General features: G+C 41.5%; 2 protein-coding genes across 8 annotated transcripts in view; both read right to left on the reverse strand.

Annotated features, from left to right (window-relative positions):
• Positions 1 to 9,272, reverse strand: part of RANBP2 (RAN binding protein 2) — a 59,091-nt gene extending 49,819 nt beyond the window's left edge. For both annotated transcript variants that reach the window (XM_040224189.1, XM_040224190.1), the window contains exon 1: positions 9,055 to 9,272. In XM_040224189.1, coding sequence (XP_040080123.1) covers positions 9,055 to 9,270 — 216 coding nt within the window. In that variant the 5' untranslated portion in view covers positions 9,271 to 9,272. The remainder of the gene's footprint in view (positions 1 to 9,054) is intronic.
• A 6,522-nt stretch (positions 9,273 to 15,794) lies between these two features.
• The window catches only part of LIMS1 (LIM zinc finger domain containing 1), an 80,441-nt gene continuing 77,341 nt past the window's right edge, over positions 15,795 to 18,894 (reverse strand). For all 6 annotated transcript variants that reach the window (XM_040224197.1, XM_040224194.1, XM_040224196.1 and 3 more), the window contains one exon: positions 15,795 to 18,415. In XM_040224197.1, the coding sequence (XP_040080131.1) occupies positions 18,301 to 18,415 (115 nt within the window). In that variant the 3' untranslated portion in view covers positions 15,795 to 18,300. The remainder of the gene's footprint in view (positions 18,416 to 18,894) is intronic.

The raw sequence follows: 18,894 nt of genomic DNA on the forward strand, positions 1-18,894 counted from the left end.
GGTGGTGCCAGTGGTAAAGAATCTGCCTGCCAAGCAGGAGATGCAGGTTCAATACCTGGGTGGGGAAGATCCACTGAAGAAAGAAATGGCAACCCACTACAGTATCCTTGCCTGGGAAATCCCATGGACAGAGGGATTTCTGTAGGGGATTTCTGGCAGGCTACAGTCCATAGAGTCACAAAAGAGTCAGACATGACTTAGCAACTAAACAACACCAATAGCAACACCACACTCAAGGATGAAAGCTTAAAGGCTTTCCCTTTAAGATCAGGAATGGCTTTCAGTGCTTCTATTCAATACTGAGTTGGAAGTTTTAATCAGAACAATTTCAGACAGGAAAGAAATTAGAAAAACAAAAACAAAACAAAACTGAATTGAAAGGAAGTAGCAAAACTATCAATATCCATAGATGATGCAATCCTATATAAAGTCCCAAAAAATTCACAAGAAAACTACTAGCTAAAAAGCTAATCCAGCAACACTGCAGGACACAAGATTAGCACACAACAGTCAGCTGTGCTGAACAAGCAGAAGAGTGAACTGATAAAGCAATTCCAGTCACAAAAGCTTATGAAAGAATCAAATACCTGGGAGTAAAGTTACCCAAAGAGGCAAAAAACCTGTATGCTGATAAATTTGACACTGCTGAAAGGAATTAAAAGACCTAAATAAATGGAAAGGTGTGTTCATGAATAGGATGACCTATTACCAATGGGTGAATACCACCCAAAGGAATCTACAGATTCAAAGCAATCTCATGAGAATTCCAACAGCCTTTTTTGAAGAAATAGAAGGGTCAATCCTCAAATTCATATGGTATTATAAGAGGCCCCAAACACACTCTTGAAACAGAACAAAGTTGAAAGACATACCACTTCCCCAATGCAAAACTTACTACAAGACTACAGCAATCAAAACAACATGCTACTGATCTAAGGAGAGACATACAGACCAACTAAACAAAATTGAGAGTTCAGAAACAAACCCATAAAGCTATGGACAATTAACTTCTTTTTTTTTTTTTGCTTTATTGACAATTAACTTCTGACAAGCATGCCACGTCTATTCAATGGAAAGAAAACAGTCTCTTCAATAGACGGTGATGATACCACTGATTTTCCACGTGCAAAAGAATGAAATCGCACCCTCTTCCTCACACCATGTATACAAACTAACTCAAAATGGGTCAACATTAAGAACTAAAATCCATAAAACTCTCAGAAGAAAACATAGGGTTAAATCTCTGTTAGCTCAAATTTGGCAATGTACTCTTAGATATAACACCAAAAAACATAAGACACAACAGATAAAATGAGATTCATTGAAATTAAAAACGTTTTGCATCAACTGACAATCCAAAAAAAAGTGAAAGGACAACTTATAGAATGAGAAAAAACATTTGGAAATTATATCCAAAAGATATAAAGTATTTCTACAACTCAATAACAGACAAATATTCAATTAAGAAGCCCAAAGCAAAGTGCTTAGGTAGCTACTGCACTAAAGAAGATATGCAAATGACCAATAAGCCATGAAAAGATGCTCAACATTATTAGTAATCAGGAAAATGCACATCAAAGCCACAATAAAAAACCCCTACCAGGATGGCTATAATTTTAAAAAGAAGAAAAAGAAAAAAGAATGTAGAGAAACTGAAATCCTCTTACACTGCTGATGGAGATATAAAATGGTACAGCCACTATGGAAAACAGTTTGCAATTTATCTAAAGCTAAACGCAGATTACAACCCAGCAATTCTACTCATGGATACAAATTCAAGAGTTAAAAACAAAATCTCAAATAGATATCTGCACACCCATGTTCACAGCAGCATTACCCACAATAGCCAAAAGGCAGAAACAACTCAAGTGTCCTTCAACAGATAAAGGGACAAACAAAATGTGGTCTATACAGACAGTAGATTAATGTAAGTGGCTCAGATCATGCGCTTGTACTTGTAAAATTCAGACTTAAACTGAAGAGAGTAGGTAAAACCACTAGGCCTTTCAGGTAGGACCAAAATCAAATCCCTTACGATTATACAGTAGAAGCGACAGAGTAAAAAAAAAAGTGACAGATTCAAGGGATTAGTTCTGATAGTGTGTCTGAAGAACTATGGATGGAGGTTCGTACCACTGAACAAGACAGTGATCAAAACCATCCCCAAGAAAAAGAATGCAACAAGGCAAAATCGCTGTTTTGAGGAGGCCTTACAAATAGCTGAGAAAAGAAGAGAAGTGAAAAGCAAAGGAGAAAAGGAAAGATATACCCATCTGAATGCAGAGTTCCAAAGAAAAGCAAGGAGAGATAAGAAAGCCTTCCTCAGGGATCAATGCAAAGAAATAGAGGAAAACAACAGAATGGGAAAGACCAGAGATCTCTTCAAGAAAATTAGAGATACCAAGGGAACATTTCATGCAAAGTAGAGCACAATAAAGGACAGACACGGTATGGATCTAACAGAAGCAGAAGATATTAAGAAGAGCTGGCAAGAATACACAGAACTATACAAAAAAACCTTTCTCTGATGCTGGGAAAGATTGAGGGCAGGAGGAGAAGGGGACGACAGAGTATGAGATGGCTGGATGGCATCACCGACTCAATGGACATGGGTTTGGGCAGACTCCAGCAGTTGGTGATGGACTGAGAGGCTTGGCATGCTGCAGTTTATGGGATCACAGAGTCAGACATGACTGAGCCACTGAACTGAACTGATAGAAAAAAAAGATCTTAATGACCTAGATAACCACAATGGTGTGATCACTAACCTAGAGACAGACATCCTGGAATGTGAAGTCAAGTGGGCCTTAAGAAGTATTACAATGAACAAAGCTACTGCAGGTGATGGAAATACAGCTGAGCTATTTCAAATCCTAAAAGATGATGCTGTTAAAGTGCTGCACTCAATATGCCAGCAAATTTGGAAAACTCAGAGCAGTGGCCACAGGACTGGAAAAGGTCAGTTTGCATTCCAATCCCAAAGAAAGGCAATGCCAAAGAATGCTCAAACTACTGCACAATTGCGCTCTTCTCACATGCTAGCAAGGTAGTGCTCAAAATCCTTCAAGCTAGGCTCCACCAGTATGTGAACTGAGAACTTCCAGATGTACAAGCTGGATTTAGAAAAGGCAGAGGAACCAGAGGTCAAATTGCCAAAGTCCAATGGATCACAGAAAAAGTAAGAGAATTCCAGAAAAACATCTGCTTCATTGACTATGCTTAAATTTTTGACTGTTGATCACAACAAACTGTGAAAAATTCTTAAAGAGTGGGAATACCAGACTACCTTACCTGCCTCCTGAGAAACCTGTATGCAGATCAAGAAACAACAGTTAGAATCGGACATCAAACAGCTGACTGGTTCAAAATTGAGAAAGAAGTACACCGAGGTTGTACACTGTCACCCTGCTTATTTAACTTATACGCAGAGGACATCAAGTGAAATGCTTGGTTGGATGAATCACAAGCTGGGATCAAGACTGCTGGGAGAAATATCAACAACCTCAGATATGCAGATGACACCACCCTTATGGCAGAAATAGAAGAGGAACTAAAGAGCCTCTTGATGACAGTTGAAGAGGAGAGTGAAAAAGTTGGCTTAAAGCTCAACATTCAGAAAACTAAGATAATGGCATCTGGTTCCATCACTTCATGGCAAATAGATGGGGGAAAAAATGGAAACAGTGACAGACTTTATCTTCTTGGGCTGCAAAATCACTACAGATAGTGACTGTAGCCATGAAATTAAGATGCTTACTCCTTGGAAGAAAAATTATGACAAATCTAGACATCATATTAGAAAGCAGGGACATCACTTTGCTGACAAAGGTCAGTATAGTCAAAGCTATGGCTTTTTTCCAGTAGTCATGTACATATATGAGAAAAGTGAAAATCACTCAGTCATGTCCAACTCTTTGCAACCCCATGAACTATACAGTCCGTGGCATTATCCAGGCCAGAATACTGGAATAGGCAGCCTTTCCCTTCTCCAGGGGATCTTCACAACCCAGGGATCGAACCCAGGTCTCCCTCACTGCAGGCAGATTCTTTACCAGCTAAGCCACAAGGGAAGCCCAAGAATACTGGGAGTGGGTAGCCAATCCCTTCTCCAGCGGATCTTCCCCATGCAGGAATTGAACCAGGGTTTCCTGAATTGCAGGTGGATTCTTTACCAACTGAACTATCAGGGAAACTGGACCATAAAGAAGGCTGAAGGCCAAAGAATTCATGCTTTTGAGCTGTCACTTTAGAGAAGACTCTTCAGAGTCCCTTGGACAGCAAGGAGCTCAAACAAGTCAATCCTGAAGGAAATCAACCCTGAATATTCATTGGAAGTACTGATGCTGAAGCTGAAGCTCCAATACTTTGGCTACTGGGTGTGAAGAGTCAACTCACTGGAAAAGACCCTGATGCTGGGAAAGATTGAGGGCAGGGGGAGAAGGGGTGACATAGGATGACTTGGTGGAGGCTCAGATGGTAAAGAATTTGCCTACAGTGTGGGAGACCTGAGTTCAATCCCTGGGTTGGGAAAATTCCCTGGAGGAGGCATGGCAACCCCCTCCAGTATTCTTCCCTGGAGAAACCCCATGGACAGAGGAATCTGACGAGGTGCAGTCCATGGGGTTGCAAAGAATCGGACATGACTGAGCGACTAAGCATGGCATATCTCACTAAAAGAGGATTATCTTTAGATAATTAAGCAACAATTATTAAAGACTAACACACAGAATCATGAAATTTGGGGGAAACCTGATCATCTCTGCCTCCAGTCTCATTTTACAGAAACTGAAGTCCAGTAGGTTAAGTGTCTTGTTGAAGTATACACAGCCAGGAAGGAGCACAGCCAAGGTTACACAGCAGGACAATCTGGTTCCCTCAGTGCTGCTTTCCATGACACTTCACACCACTAGAAGCAAATGCCTGAATTCACTTAAGCTGCTAAGCATCAACTGATGTGGGGCTGAAAACAGGAACATTCAGACTTGAGAGACACCATACTGCCCTTCACCTTACACAGCCAACAGACTCCCCCTCTCATATACACTCTCTGCAAAAGGTGAAACGAATGGGTTTGTTATAAACTGATGGGCTCCAAATTTGTGGATTCCTGACAAGGGTGAGGGGTAAGGGTTATAGAGAGGACAAGTAAAGTTGAGGTACCCAACGGTGAGTTCCTAATCCTGTTCTCTTGGAAGGTTAGGTTAAAGGAAATCTACCAAAAAATACAACAGAAGAAACAAAGAAGACACAAAAGTGTGGATGGCCAAACCCGAACCAACTTTTCAGTCAATAAGAACATCAGAAAGATCACAGGAAAAAAAGAGGGAGAGAGGAAAGAAAAAAATGCTCAATGAAATACAAGATGTTCCAGAAGTGAAGAAATAAGTTTGTCAACTGAAAGAAAACTTCCAGAAAATCTATAGGCTATTAAGAACAAGAATCAAATATAACCTCCAACAGTACACTGCAAATATGCAGCAATGCTCTCAAAATTAAGAAAAAAATTACTTCAAACCTAGATTTGACAACCCAACGGAAGATTAGGTAAAGACATTTTTTGTCAGTAGAAAGGGTTTAAAATGGAGAAAAGTAGATCAACAAAGCAAGGATCAGGGGCACTGACCCTCTGCACAGTTGAAAATCTATGGATACTTAACAGTCGTCCCCCTGTACACACACACACTCTCCCTCCAGAACCCTGGGTCCTCCATATCCAAGCTTCCACATCTTCATATTCAGCCAACTGTGGATCCCATAGCACTGCTCTATGTATTCATTGAAAAAAACACAAAAAAACCCTTCATGTAAGTGGATCTGTGCTGTTCAACGAGCAACTGTAATATGTACATCACTCAGAAGTATGACATACAGATATTTAAGGTAGAACAAATAGCTAAGAGCTGTCAAGCTGCCTGAGAAGCAGGAAATCAGGGGCGTGGAGTAAAAACCTAGATATAAAACTAAGAAACTAAGATATAAAACTAGATATAAAACTAAGAAAACTAAATACAAGCCATCAGGGGAAAAAAAAATGAAATCATATTTTCAGTAAAAGCAAAAGCAGGTGTTGGTTTTGTGTGCTCAGTCTTGTCCAACTCTTTGATACCCCATGGACCGTAGCCTGCCAGGTTCCTCTGTCCGTGGAACTTTCCAGGCAGTAATAGTGGAGTGGGCTGCCACTTCCTCCTCCAGAGGATCTTCCAGACTCAGGGATGGAACCTGCACCCCCTGCATTGGCAGGCAGATTCTTTACCAACTGCACTACCTGCAAAGTCCTAACAAAATCAAAAGCAGGTGTAAAGGAGAAGAAAATGGCAAAACAAAAGAAGTAAAGAAATGAGTGGAAGCCTGGGAAGATATATGACTACGGACCCATCACAGCACTTAGAATTTGGATAACCCAGAAAACTGGTCTGTTCCAACATTACCAGTGTCTGCCCAACTGGGTACCAAGTACAGATACCCTAATCTTTTTATACTTTTCACAGCCACTGTCTCTGCTCCCTCCACCATCTCCCTCCCAACCTGTCCAAAGCACCATGTTTTATCATTTCACTTACACCCACGATTATAGCATTATTGTCATGTGTTCCAAAGTTTTTGTTTATTTTGTTTCAGTTGCTAAGTCATGTCCGACTCTTTGGACCCCATGGGCTGTAGCCCACCAGGCTTCTCTGTCCATGGGGTTTCCCAGGAAATACTGGAATGGGTAGTCATTTCCTTCTTCATGGGATCTTCCCAACACAGGGATCAAGCCCAAGTCTCCTGCACTGGCAGTGGATTCTTTACCACTGACCTACCTGGGAAGCCAGGAAGACCTAATATACTCTTAGCAAAGTCTAATTTAAAAGTTTCACAGTTCATTTCTTAAGGTTAATCAGGATCCCGAGGGCAAGGGACCTTCCTACTCTGAACACCCATCCCCGATTCCTGGAGATCCACCCCAGGACCTCCTGAGAAGCAAGGCTTTATCAACTCTGCACCTGAGGCCTCCCTCAGTGTCCTATTTTAGTCTGTGTGCTTAATCTTTCAGTCCTGTCCAACACTTGTGAGGCCAGAGACTGTAGCCTGCCAGGCTCCTCTGTCCATGGTATTCTCCAGGCAAGAATACTGGAGTGGGTTGCCATTTCCTTCTCCAGGGGATCCTCTTGACAAAGAAATCAAACCCCAGTCTCCCGCACTGCAGGCAGATTCTACTAAGTTACAAGGGAAGCCCCATGAATCAACTGAAACCAAATAAAAACTTTGCTATTTTAGCACCAGATTTTAAACATCTGAATCTGGGGATTCTCTTTACTCTCTGCTTCTCTAGAGGTGCACCTAGGACCTTGTCCTGCAGTGTCTCTCCCGGACACTGACTATCAAAGTTTTCTCCTGATGTTCATTAGCTATCCTTCAGCTTGTGCAACAACTGTGACTCCAACCATAGCAGAAGCGCTTCTCCTGCAGGAAGTGGAATCGGTCCCCCAGTGACTGTCCCCTAACCCTCTCCTCCTGCCACCTGAAGCCTTTCTTCCTGGTCTATGTCCTTGAGATCCAGGTATCAGGCTTCTAAATATCAGGGACCTACCTTTGGGTTGTCTCTCAGAATATAAAGTCCAACTATAGCTAGCTAAAGGATGTTAACTCCTTGAATTATTATTTTAAACATTTCTATTATGATTAAAGCACCTCTTTTAGGTCTTTATCTGGGACCCAAAGTTATCTACTGCACTTGCTAATCAATATCCCACTGAAGTCCCCAGGTTCAAAAGTCAATGATTTCTCCTTGTCTGAAGAAAAACATCCGATTATAATACTCTTTATAAATGTAAAAGAGGTGACAATAATAACCAATCCTTGAAGTTTTGTGTCCACTCTTCTTTATTGATGGAAAAGTTCCCTAGTTCAAAGAACATTCTAATTCCTGTCTAGACAGTGGTTTTTAAGGCTTTGGAGAGCCAGGGTGCCCACTAAAAATTTCTTAAAAGCGCTTAACTTGCTTTAGAAGAAAAAAAAAAAAGGCCACATCAGTTTCAGGGACAGAGAACGTTTAATGAGCTCCTGTTTTTGACTCTGGTAGGTACATTTCTATTCACAGCTATGCCAGCAGCTGGAAGTTACAATCTGAAGGTTGGCACCTATTCCCCTCCTCCAGAGCCACAGGCTGTAACCCACTCCATACTCCTGAAAGAAAGAAATCACACCTACTGCCAAAATCCTGCTGGGTTACCATGTGCCCCCGGAAAAGTATCTTGAATTCCCCAGGTCCCAACAGCCGTAGGGTTGTCGGGAGCACAAAGTAAAATAATATATGCCTAGTATGTGGTAACCAAGACACTATTACGGTGCAGTTACAATCCTGACTGTTCGCTGGTTTTAATTTCCTCATACATCTTTATTCGCATAGGATCCGGCCCAGAACACCTGGAATGACTGTCCCTGTAACAGCCACATCTACTGAGAGCTTACCACGTGCCAAGCACTGCCCTAAATGTTTATCATGGCCCATCCTAAAAACTCCTATCGATACCCTAACTCCCAACCTATTAATGAAATAAGCGGCAGTTGTCTCGAATCCCACAGCGCGTGCTTGGCGGAGCTGCGACTCGGCACTGGGCAGCGACTCCGGGTCAGGCGCCCCCTCCGCCCACCCCCTGGCATCAAGGTCCGCGGGATCCGCTGGGCACCCAGCTCCCAAACTACGCCGGAGATGGCAAAGTACCCCGAGAGACGGTCGTCGGAAGGCCACAGAGTCCACTCCAGAAACAAGGCCCGGAAGGAAACTCAGAACCCCCGGAACTCCGCTGAAAAACAAAATGCCCGGAAAGCAGCTTCCAAAGCGGTGAGTGAGAGGCGGAGGGGCGGCTACGCCTCGGCGTGGAGCCCAGGACACCCGAGCGCCGGGAACGAAGAGCAAGAAACGAAAGAGGAAGAAGAGAAACAGAGAGCGCCAACGCCCGCCCGCCGCCTCCCCGTCTCCCGCCCGCCGCCGGCCGCCCGGCCGCGCCTCAGCGGGGGACATGGCGCCGCCGCCGTGGGCCCGCCCGGAGGCCATGGCCCCGGCCCGCTCACCTCCCGGGGTGACGGGGCAGAGCCCTGCACCGAAGCGATGTATCGCTCCACGTCGGCCTTGCTGCGCCTCATCTTGCCGCCGACTGGGCTCTGGGTAACGAACGCCAGCGCCGAGGCCGCAGCGGCCGCCGTCGTCTCGGGAGCGCGCCGCCCGAAGGTCCGTGACGCAGCGCCGTCGCCGGAGAGAGGGCGACGCGCCTGCGTGGGTGCGTGCATGCGTGAGGGCTGCGTCAATCCTGTGCGCCGCACAGACCCGCGGGCGCCGGCGCGCAGAGGTGAACGCGCTTGCGCAGCGCGGGAACGCGAAGCTCGTGGGGTGTGTGACGCGGTTGAAAGTGCTTAAAGATGACACGGTCCGGTAGCAGCTGCGTCCGGAAATATCTCTCCCGCAGGCTCTCGAGCCGGACGCGCTGTTCCCGATGCTGACGTCACGCCGCGGCGCCAGTCGGCTATATCTAAGCGCTCTTTTGGAATTTGAATTTTTTGGACGTAGTTTTAAGACAAGTTGTAGAAAATGTTTTCAGTTAGTAAAAAGATCACATCCTGTGTATACAGGGATTCAGGATTTATGGTTATGGATACTTTTTATCCTTTCAAATAGATTCAACACTTAGAACTAATCTGGCCTCTTACAGGCTATCCTTTTTGATTTTTCCAAATTTTCTACAGTGAGCAATTATTTCCTTTATAAAGAGGGAAACCATCATGGTGTGTTTTGTTTCAGGTTTGTTGGATGTGAATAAGGGTGGCTGGTCTGGGAGGGTACTTGGTCCAGGCCCCAGCTAATGTTAACTAATGGTGAGGAGCGAGTCCTTCTGCTGGTTTCCTTGGTAAATAATGAGACAACAGGAGATCTGCTGCAGCTGCTAAGTCGCTTCAGTCCTGTCCGACTCTGTGCGACCCCATAGACGGCAGCTCACCAGGCTCCCCCGTCCCTGGGATTCTCCAGGCAAGAACACTGGAATGGGTTGCCATTTCCTTCTCAAATGCATGAAAGTGAAAAGTGAAAGGGAAGTCGCTCTGTCATGTCCGACTCTTAGCGACCCCATGGACCCACCAGGCTCCTCTGTCCATGGGATTTTCCAGGCAAGAGTACTGGAGTGGGGGGCCATTGCCTTCTCTAACAGGAGGTCAAGTCCTCTCTAATTGGTAGTATCCCTTTCCCCAAGGGAGTGAACCTGCCCCTATGTCCTGCTACACACCTGGGGATGTTGCTCCAAGACCTCACTTCAGGTGGGTAAGTTCCCGTCGCTTCAGTTCAGTTCAGTCCCTCAGTCATGTCCGACTCTGCGACCCCATGAATCGCAGCACGCCAGGCCTCCCTGTCCATCACCATCTACTGCACTTCAGTAAAACTCAAGTCCATCGAGTCAGTGATGCCATCCAGCCATCTCATCCTCTGTCGTCCCCTTTTCCTCCTGACCCCAATCCCTCCCAGCATCAGAGTTTTTTTCCAATGAGTCAACTCTTAGCATGAGGTGGCCAAAATACTGGAGTTTCAGCTTTAGCATCATTCCTTCCAAAGAACACCCAGGGCTGATCTCCTTGCAGTCCAAGGGACTCTCAAGAGTCTTCTCCAACAACACAGTTCAAAAGCATCAATTTTTCAGTGCTCAACTTTCTTCACAGTCCAACTCTCACATCTATATGTGACCACTGGAAAAACCATAGCCTTGACTAGACGGACCTTTGTTGGCAAAATAATGTCTCTGCTTTTGAATATGCTATCCAGGTTGGTCTTAACTTTCCTTCCAAGGAGTAAGCGTCTTTTAATTTCATGGCTGCAATCACCATCTGCAGTGATTTTGGAGCCCCCCAAAATAAAGTTTGACACTGTTTCCACTGTTTCCCCATCTATTTGCCATGAAGTGATGGGATAAGATGCCATGATCTTCATTTTCTGAATGTTGAGCTTTAAGCCAACTTTTTCACTCTCCTTTTTCACTTTCATCAAGAGGCTTTTTAGTTCCTCTTCACTCTGCCATAAGGGTGGTGTCATCTGCATATCTGAGGTTATTGATATTTCTCCTGGCAATGTTGATTCCAGCTTGTGCTTCTTCCTGTCACTTACTCTGGGCTTTTAGTCTTGAACCTGGGCAAGGCCTGTGGCCTGCAGCTCAACATCACATGTACTGACTTATTCTCCCAACAACTTAATGAAAGTACTGTTATTTGTTCTTATGCTCAGGTGGACAGATAGGAAACGGAGGGTGTGAACAGTAAAGCAACCTTGCCAAGCATACCTTGGCAAGCACATAAAATTACTACCTTAATCTGTTTTAGTTGAATATACTGAAAAGGAGTAAGTGAAAGAGGAAAAGCAGAGAGGGACTTGAGATGAAGTAACCCTTGATTTTGATCACCAATGGATGCCTTTGCTCTATGCTAGGTGCCTGTCAGTTCAATTAATTCAGAAGTTGAGGACTCAAGATTAATCAGGTAAAACTGGCTGATAAAAAATGTCATAAGCCAGGATGAGAAACTTTAAACATAGAGTTCTATGTGTCACTCTTGGCTTTCTCTCTCCCTCCCTAATGAGCAGTTTGCATTACACATTAACTGGACCCCCTCAAAGATGGGAGTGCCTGCTCCAAAGTAGAGGGCTTTTCTTTTAACTTTCTTGTGCTCTAGCAACATAACTTCTTAAAAGAATAGTGCTCCTTCCCACCTCTGCAGGGGGTTGTGGTGACCTGCTCACCTGGGCTGAGTTTCCTCCATTAACTTTATGCAAAATGTCAGTAAGCTATTTTGATTGATGATTCTTTTGTCTTGAAAATGTGGAACACAAAAGTAGAAAGTCAAGAGATAATTGGAGTAACAGGCAAATTTGACCTTGGAGTACAAAATGAAGCAGGGCAAAGGCTAATAAGTTTTGCCAAGAGAATCCACTAGTCATAGCAAACACACTTTTTCAACAACACAACAGAAGATTACACATGGACATCAACAGATGGTCAACACTGAAATCAGATTGATTATAAACTTTGCAGCCAAAGATGGAGAAGCTTTAAACAGTCAGCAGAAACAAGATTGGGAGCAGCTCTATACAGTCAGCAAAAACAAGACTGGGAGCTGACTATGGCTCAGATCATGAACTCCTTATTGCCAAATTCAGACTTAAATTGAAGAAAGTGGGGAAAACCACTAGACCATTCAGGTATGACCTAAATCAAATCCCTTATGATTATACAGTGGAAGTGAGAAATAGATTTAAGGGACTAGATCTGATAGACTGAGTGCCTGGTGAACTATGGACGGAGGTTCATGACATTGTACAGGAGACAGGGATCAAGACCATCCCCAAGAAAAAGAAATGCAAAATAGCAAAATGGCTGTCTGAGGAGGCCTTACAAATACCTGTGAAAAGAAGAGAAGCCAAAAAGCAAAGGAGAAAAGGAAAGATATACCCATTTGAATGCAGAGTTCCAAAGCCTTCCTCAGTGATCAGTGCAAATAAATAGAGGAAAACAATAGAATGGGAAAGACTAGAGATCTCTTCAAGAAAATTAGAGATACCAAGGGAACATTTCATGCGGAGATGGGCTCAATAAAGGACAGAAATGGTATGGACCTAAAAGAAGCAGAAGATATTAAGAAGAGGTGGCAAGAATATACAGAACTGTACAAAAAAGATCTTCATAACCCAGATAATCACAATGAGGTGATCACCCACCTAGAGCCAGACATCCTGGAATGTGAAGTCAAGTGGGCCTTAGGAAGCATCACTATGAACAAAGCTAGTGGAGGTGATGGAATTCTAGTTGAGCTATTTCAAATCCTGAAAGATGATGCTGTGAAAGTGCTGCACTCAATATGCCAGCAAATTTGGAAAACTCAGCAGTGGCCACAGGACTGGAAAAGGTGTTTTCATTCCCATCCCAAAGAAAGGCAATGCCAAAGAATGCTCAAACTACCGTTCAATTGCACTCATCTCACACGCTAGTAATGCTCAAAATTCTCCAAGCCAGGCTTCAACAGTACATGAACCGTGAACTACCAGATGTTCAAGCTGGTTTTAGAAAAGTCAGAGGAACCAGAGGTCAAATTGCCAATATCTGCTGGATCATCAAAAAAGCAAGAGAGTTCCAGAAAAACATTTATTTCTGCTTTATTGACTATGCAGATCACAACTGGATAATTCTTCAAGAGATGGGAACACCAGACCACCTGACCTGCCTCCTGAGAAACCTGTATGCAGGTCAGGAAGCAACGGTTAGAACTGGACATGGAACAACAGACTGGTTCTAAGTAGGAAAAGGAGTACATCAAGGCTGTATATTGTCACCCTGCTTATTTAACTTATATGCAGAGTACATCATGAGAAACCCTGGGCTGGATAAAGCACAAGCTGGAATCAAGATTGCCGGGAGAAATATCAATAACCTCAGATATGCAGATGACACCACCCTTATGGCAGAAAGTGAAGAACTAAGGAGCTCTTGGTAGAAGTCAAAGAGGAGAGTGAAAATTTGGCTTAAAGCTCAACATTCAGAAAACTAAGATCATGGCATCTGGTTCCATCACTTCATGGCAAATAGATAGGGAAACAGTGACAGACTTTTATTTTTTTGGGCTACAAAATCACTGTAGATGACTGCAGCCATGAAATTAAGACAATTACTCCTTGGAAGAAAAGTTATGACTAACCTAGACAGCATATTCAAAAGCAGAGATGTTACTTTGCCAACAAAGGTCCATCTAGTCTAGGCTATGGTTTTTCCAGTAGTCATGTATGGGTGTGAGTTGGACTATAAGGAAAGCTGAGTGCCGAAGAATCAATGCTTTTGAACTGTGGTATTGGAGAAGACTCTTGAGAGTCCCTTGGACTGCATAGAGTTCCAACCAGTCCCTCCTAAAGGAAATCAGTCCTGAATATTCATTGGAAGGACTGATGTTGAAAACGCCAGTACTTTGGCCACCTGATGCGAAGAGCTGACTCACTTGAAAAGACCCTGATGCTGGGAAAAGATTGAAGAAGGGAGAAGGGGACAACAGAGAATGAGATGGTTGGATGGCATCACCGACTGAATGGATATGAGTTTGAGTAAACTCTGGGAGTTGGTGATGGACAGGGAGGCCTGGTGTCCATGGGGTCGCAGAGTCAGACACGAATGAGTGACTGAACTGAATTGAATTGACATCTAACAGGTGGGATAGTTCTCAGGGCTTCTGAGAATCGGCTTCCAGGTTACAATCCTCAGTTTGGCTTGAATAAAATTTCTTTTGTTCTTCTTACATTGATTATTGAATTTTCATTGACTGTTGTCTCACTGTTTCATCAACTGCTGAGTTTTGAGAGGACTTTAGGTATTCTGACTGCAAGTTCTTTCAAACGTGTGATTGGGGAACATTTCCTCCCAGTCTGTAGTTTGTTATTTCATTATAACTCACCAGCATCTTCCACTAAGGAGACAGTTTTTGATTTTGATAAATTGCAACTTGTTAATTTTTTGTTTTCTGAATTATGCTTTTGCTGTGGCATAAGAACTCATGACCCCTGGTCACAAAGGTTTTCTTTTGTCTCACACTTTATATTTAGATATATGACTTTGAGTTCATCTTTTCAGTAAGTGGAAGGCTTATGTCAGGAGCCATTTTTCTGCATCTGGATGTCCAATTGCTCCAGCGCTACCCCTTCTCCATTAAATTGCCATGGAACCTCAAAGGGCCTCCTTGACATCACCGCCCCCTGGGCAGGTGTCAGGATTAAGTAACATGGTGTCACCTCACAGGGAAGGCTGTGGCACCCCACTCCAGTACTCTTGCCTGGAAAATCCCATGGATGGAGGAGCCTGGTAGGCTGCAGTCCATGGGGTTGCTGAGAGTCGGACAAGACTGAGTGGCTTCACTTTCACTCTTCACTGTCATGCATTGGAGAAGGAAATGGCGAGGGGGGAGCCTGGTGGGCTGCTGTCTATGGGGTCGCACAGAATCAGACACGACTGAAGCAACTTAGCAGTAGCAGCAGTGAACATACCCTGTGAACACAGAGGCTGTTTGATTTTTTTTTTTAACATGGACTTAGACACAGCACTACTTAAACTTTGTTACAGAAAACACTACATACCTATAGTTTAAAACGGCTTTTTATAAAAAGAAGAAATGTGGCACTCTTTTAAATTGAGGCATAACTGACATGTAATTTGTTAGTCTCAGGTGTACAACATAATGATTCCATGTTTGTACACATTGCAAAATGATCACAATGTCTAGTTAACATTGGTCATCATGCAGTTACAAAATTTTTTCTTATAACTTTTAAGATCTATTCTCTTAGCAATTTTCAAATATGTAATACATATTAATAACTATAGTCACCAAGCTGTATATGACATCTCTATGAATTATTTATTTTATAACTGGAAGTTTGTGTCTCTTGACCCTCTCCACCCATTTTGCCCACCCTCACCCCCCACCCCCTGCCCCCTGCCACTGACAGCCACCAATCTGTTCTCTGTATCAATGAGCTTGGTTTTTTTAATCATTCCACATATAAGTGAGATCATACAATATTTGTCTTTCTCTGACTTTTTAGTAGTGTCCTATCCATGCTGTTGTAAATAGCAAGATTACTTATCTGTGGCTAAATAATATTTCATTGTTACACAGACCACATTTTCTCATTCAATCTTTCATTAGTGGACACTTGGGTTGTTTCCAAAATGGCTTTCTTAAGCACTAGTCCTATATCGTTATGGTTCCATGTCTCAAAGCCGTTCAAGTTAAGCAAAACATAACAGTTATTCTTAACAGTTATGAACATTTATTAAGCACCAAGAGTATACTGCACTGGTTGCTGTGTAAAAACATAATTATTGACATAGTGTCCCTGCCACTGAGTTTACAATCGAAAATGAAATACAACAATGCTGTAAGCCAACTTCAAAATTTCCTTAATTTAGAAATTGCTATTTTGGCAAACAAATAAGGCAAAAATGACCTACCATCAGTTACAATGTTAGTAAGATGTAAAGAATGTTTGACTCGTACCCAGACATAAGGAAAAGAGCACTTAGAAATGTAGTAAACAATGAATTATTTCAAATGCCTTGTAGGATTTTAAGCAAAGATTTGTTCACTAGCCTGAGCTTCTCCCTTCTGGGAGGAAGCCATGTGAAACTAAGTAAGTCTATCCTCTCATGCACTGACAACCGTTTACTCCTTACTCCTGGTAAGAGCTCAATGACCCCTTGCAGGGGGCAGGGAGTGTGTGTCTGGATAAAACACCCCATGGCCTTGGAGGCTTCAAGGGGCAAACTTGCAGGAATTACAAACTCATATTTTATGAGAGAGGTGAGCAGCAGGACCTCTGGGCACAGAAGAGACATGAAGCCTGTAGTGATTCAGCCCATGCCTCTTCCTAGTGATTAGAAACAGGTAAGTGGGCGCTTTCTGCTCTGGATTTCCTGTGTGGGAGCATTTAGGAATTTAGCATCAAGACCCCAGACTGTGGATCCTGCACTGTATCCACAGTACAGTATTTAATAAATACTTTAAAGATTTTTGTTGCTGGTCATGTATTAGCTGACAAAGGCACACTGAAGGGAATTTGCTTCTTGCTGTCAAATGCAAAGACTGTTCAGACTTCTGAACACAGTCTAAAGTATATATTATTTTCTATCACTGATCGTATTTGGAACTCTAAAAGAGCACTAAAAAAAATTAAGTTATTGGTTATAAATTAACTAAAAACTGAAATACAATTTAAAGTGCATGCACAAGTATTTAAAAATACATGCATACAAATATCTTAATGGCAGACTGGTAGCATCCTGAGATTTTTTGTTTTTTTAATGGCAAAATAACATTTCAGCAATTTTTTGAAAATACCAATAATTTTCCCCTTAGAAGCCCATCTTTGCAACTTTCTTTTATATGATAACATAGTAAGTAGCAGCAACATTTAAAAAATGTTCACAAAATTCACTTTGCATATAGGTTTATGGAGAAAGACATCCAGAAACTTTAAGATAAAACTTTGCAAAATAAAATAATTCACTACTTTTGGCCTAAAGTTGACACTTAAACACCACTCTTCCAATTTAAAAGTGTTACTTATACCTCATACATAAATAAAATCTAATTATAAGATCTGTAACAAAAACTTGAAACACATATCAACATGATTCTCTTCTAATTAAGATCACAAATTAATTTCAATGTGTTTCCCTAAAAAGAAGAAAAAAAATTTTAATATAATCATAGCTGTGATAAATGAATTTGAGTTTACAAATCTCATTCAATGCACTTGTTTTTACTTTGCAAGGTATGAAACAGCTAGAATTCCTGATTAATGTATGTATTTTTCTAAGGCAAGGCAAGTTTATTTATATATAAAGCATAGATATTAGCATGGTTATAAAGGCAATATGATCAATACATAAACATTCACGTTTTTTAAGTGATACATTCCAAACTACTTAACATTTAATTTCATGTCCTACTCTAAGACTGCATCTGTGACCTTAAGCTTCAAAGTATAATTGCTGTAATACATGAAAAAATACTTCATTTTTCCAATATTGTAAAGTATACTGTATTTTCAAATACCTAGTATAAATTTTTTTGCACAAAATTTTAAAAAGAATACTATTAGCTAGCTATAACTACTATGTTAAGTAACTGTATAAAGAAGTTCACAAAGGAGAACAAAAATTAAAACTAAGCTAATACTTATTGCATTTAACCATAACAATAAAAGTCCCCAAATCAAGTAGTTCTGAATACACTTGTTTTTTATATGAGTAATGTGTATATTCATTTTACAGTCACTAGTTTGATAAACACCCTAAGATTTTGTGAGATATGGTTTTCTTTTTTATATCCTCCCCAACTGCAGTTGTAATTAATTTCCTTTTGAATACAAAGTAAATAATGTTTATATTTTTTTATCTGAGTCATGTAAAAACTGACTCCTTTCATTTTTAAAAGTTATATTTAATATTTTGGACCCTAATTAAAATTTAACATTTAACCATGTTTCTTTTTCTATTATGTATCATCTACATTTCAACAAACTGATAAGGGTTATTAACAAAGGCAAATCTTGATCTCATCCATGTTTTAAATATGATGACAAACTTTTTTTCTCTTTAATGAGAAAAAGGAGATGAAGAACACCAACAGGTGTTCAATAGGTCCTCTTTGCTCTCAACTATTTTGAGACACAACTTTAAGACTGGGTGCATCAGGTGAGGCAATGTTGTGATCTCTTATCTTTGCATAGAAGAGAAAAAATAAAGGAAGTTATTTCCTTCCTAAGGTCTCAGCTAGCTTCTTAAGTCTTTTCTTCAGCTCCAACGGAAATTTCTCATAGCACTTCTTACAGACTGGCTTCATGTCAAACTCCACAAATTTATTCCTAAAGTTAATAATAATAATAAAAAGTATTAGTGGAAATGTATTCACATTTGTATACAGACATACAGATAATGTGCAGTAATTTTATTGAAGTAAATGAAGACACTATGCATATTACAACTATATTCATATTAGCAAAAAACTGTAATTCTACTCTCAATTCTAATCATTATGGTAAACATAAACTACAATACTATTTGAAGAAAGTTGCCCTTATAAACCTGATCTTGTACAATGATCTATGTGATACAGAATGCTGATTACATTTCAGTCTGTGCTAAGTATGCAGGGAATCTAACGTGAATAAAACTCAGATAAAGTCAATCATTTTAAAATACTCTGAGAACACTTTAAAAATAGTTATTCAGAGCAAAGAACTCTATCTCTCTGATAAGACTGATCCTCTTTATTGAAGGTGTAAGTATCTCATGTAGTATTTTACATGGTGAAGCTATGAGGCTTCATCTTGCCTGGCCTCCT

The sequence above is a fragment of the Oryx dammah genome, unplaced genomic scaffold (assembly GCF_014754425.2).
Source record: "Oryx dammah isolate SB20612 unplaced genomic scaffold, SCBI_Odam_1.1 HiC_scaffold_25, whole genome shotgun sequence".
In the NCBI taxonomy this organism is placed as follows: domain Eukaryota; kingdom Metazoa; phylum Chordata; class Mammalia; order Artiodactyla; family Bovidae; genus Oryx; species Oryx dammah.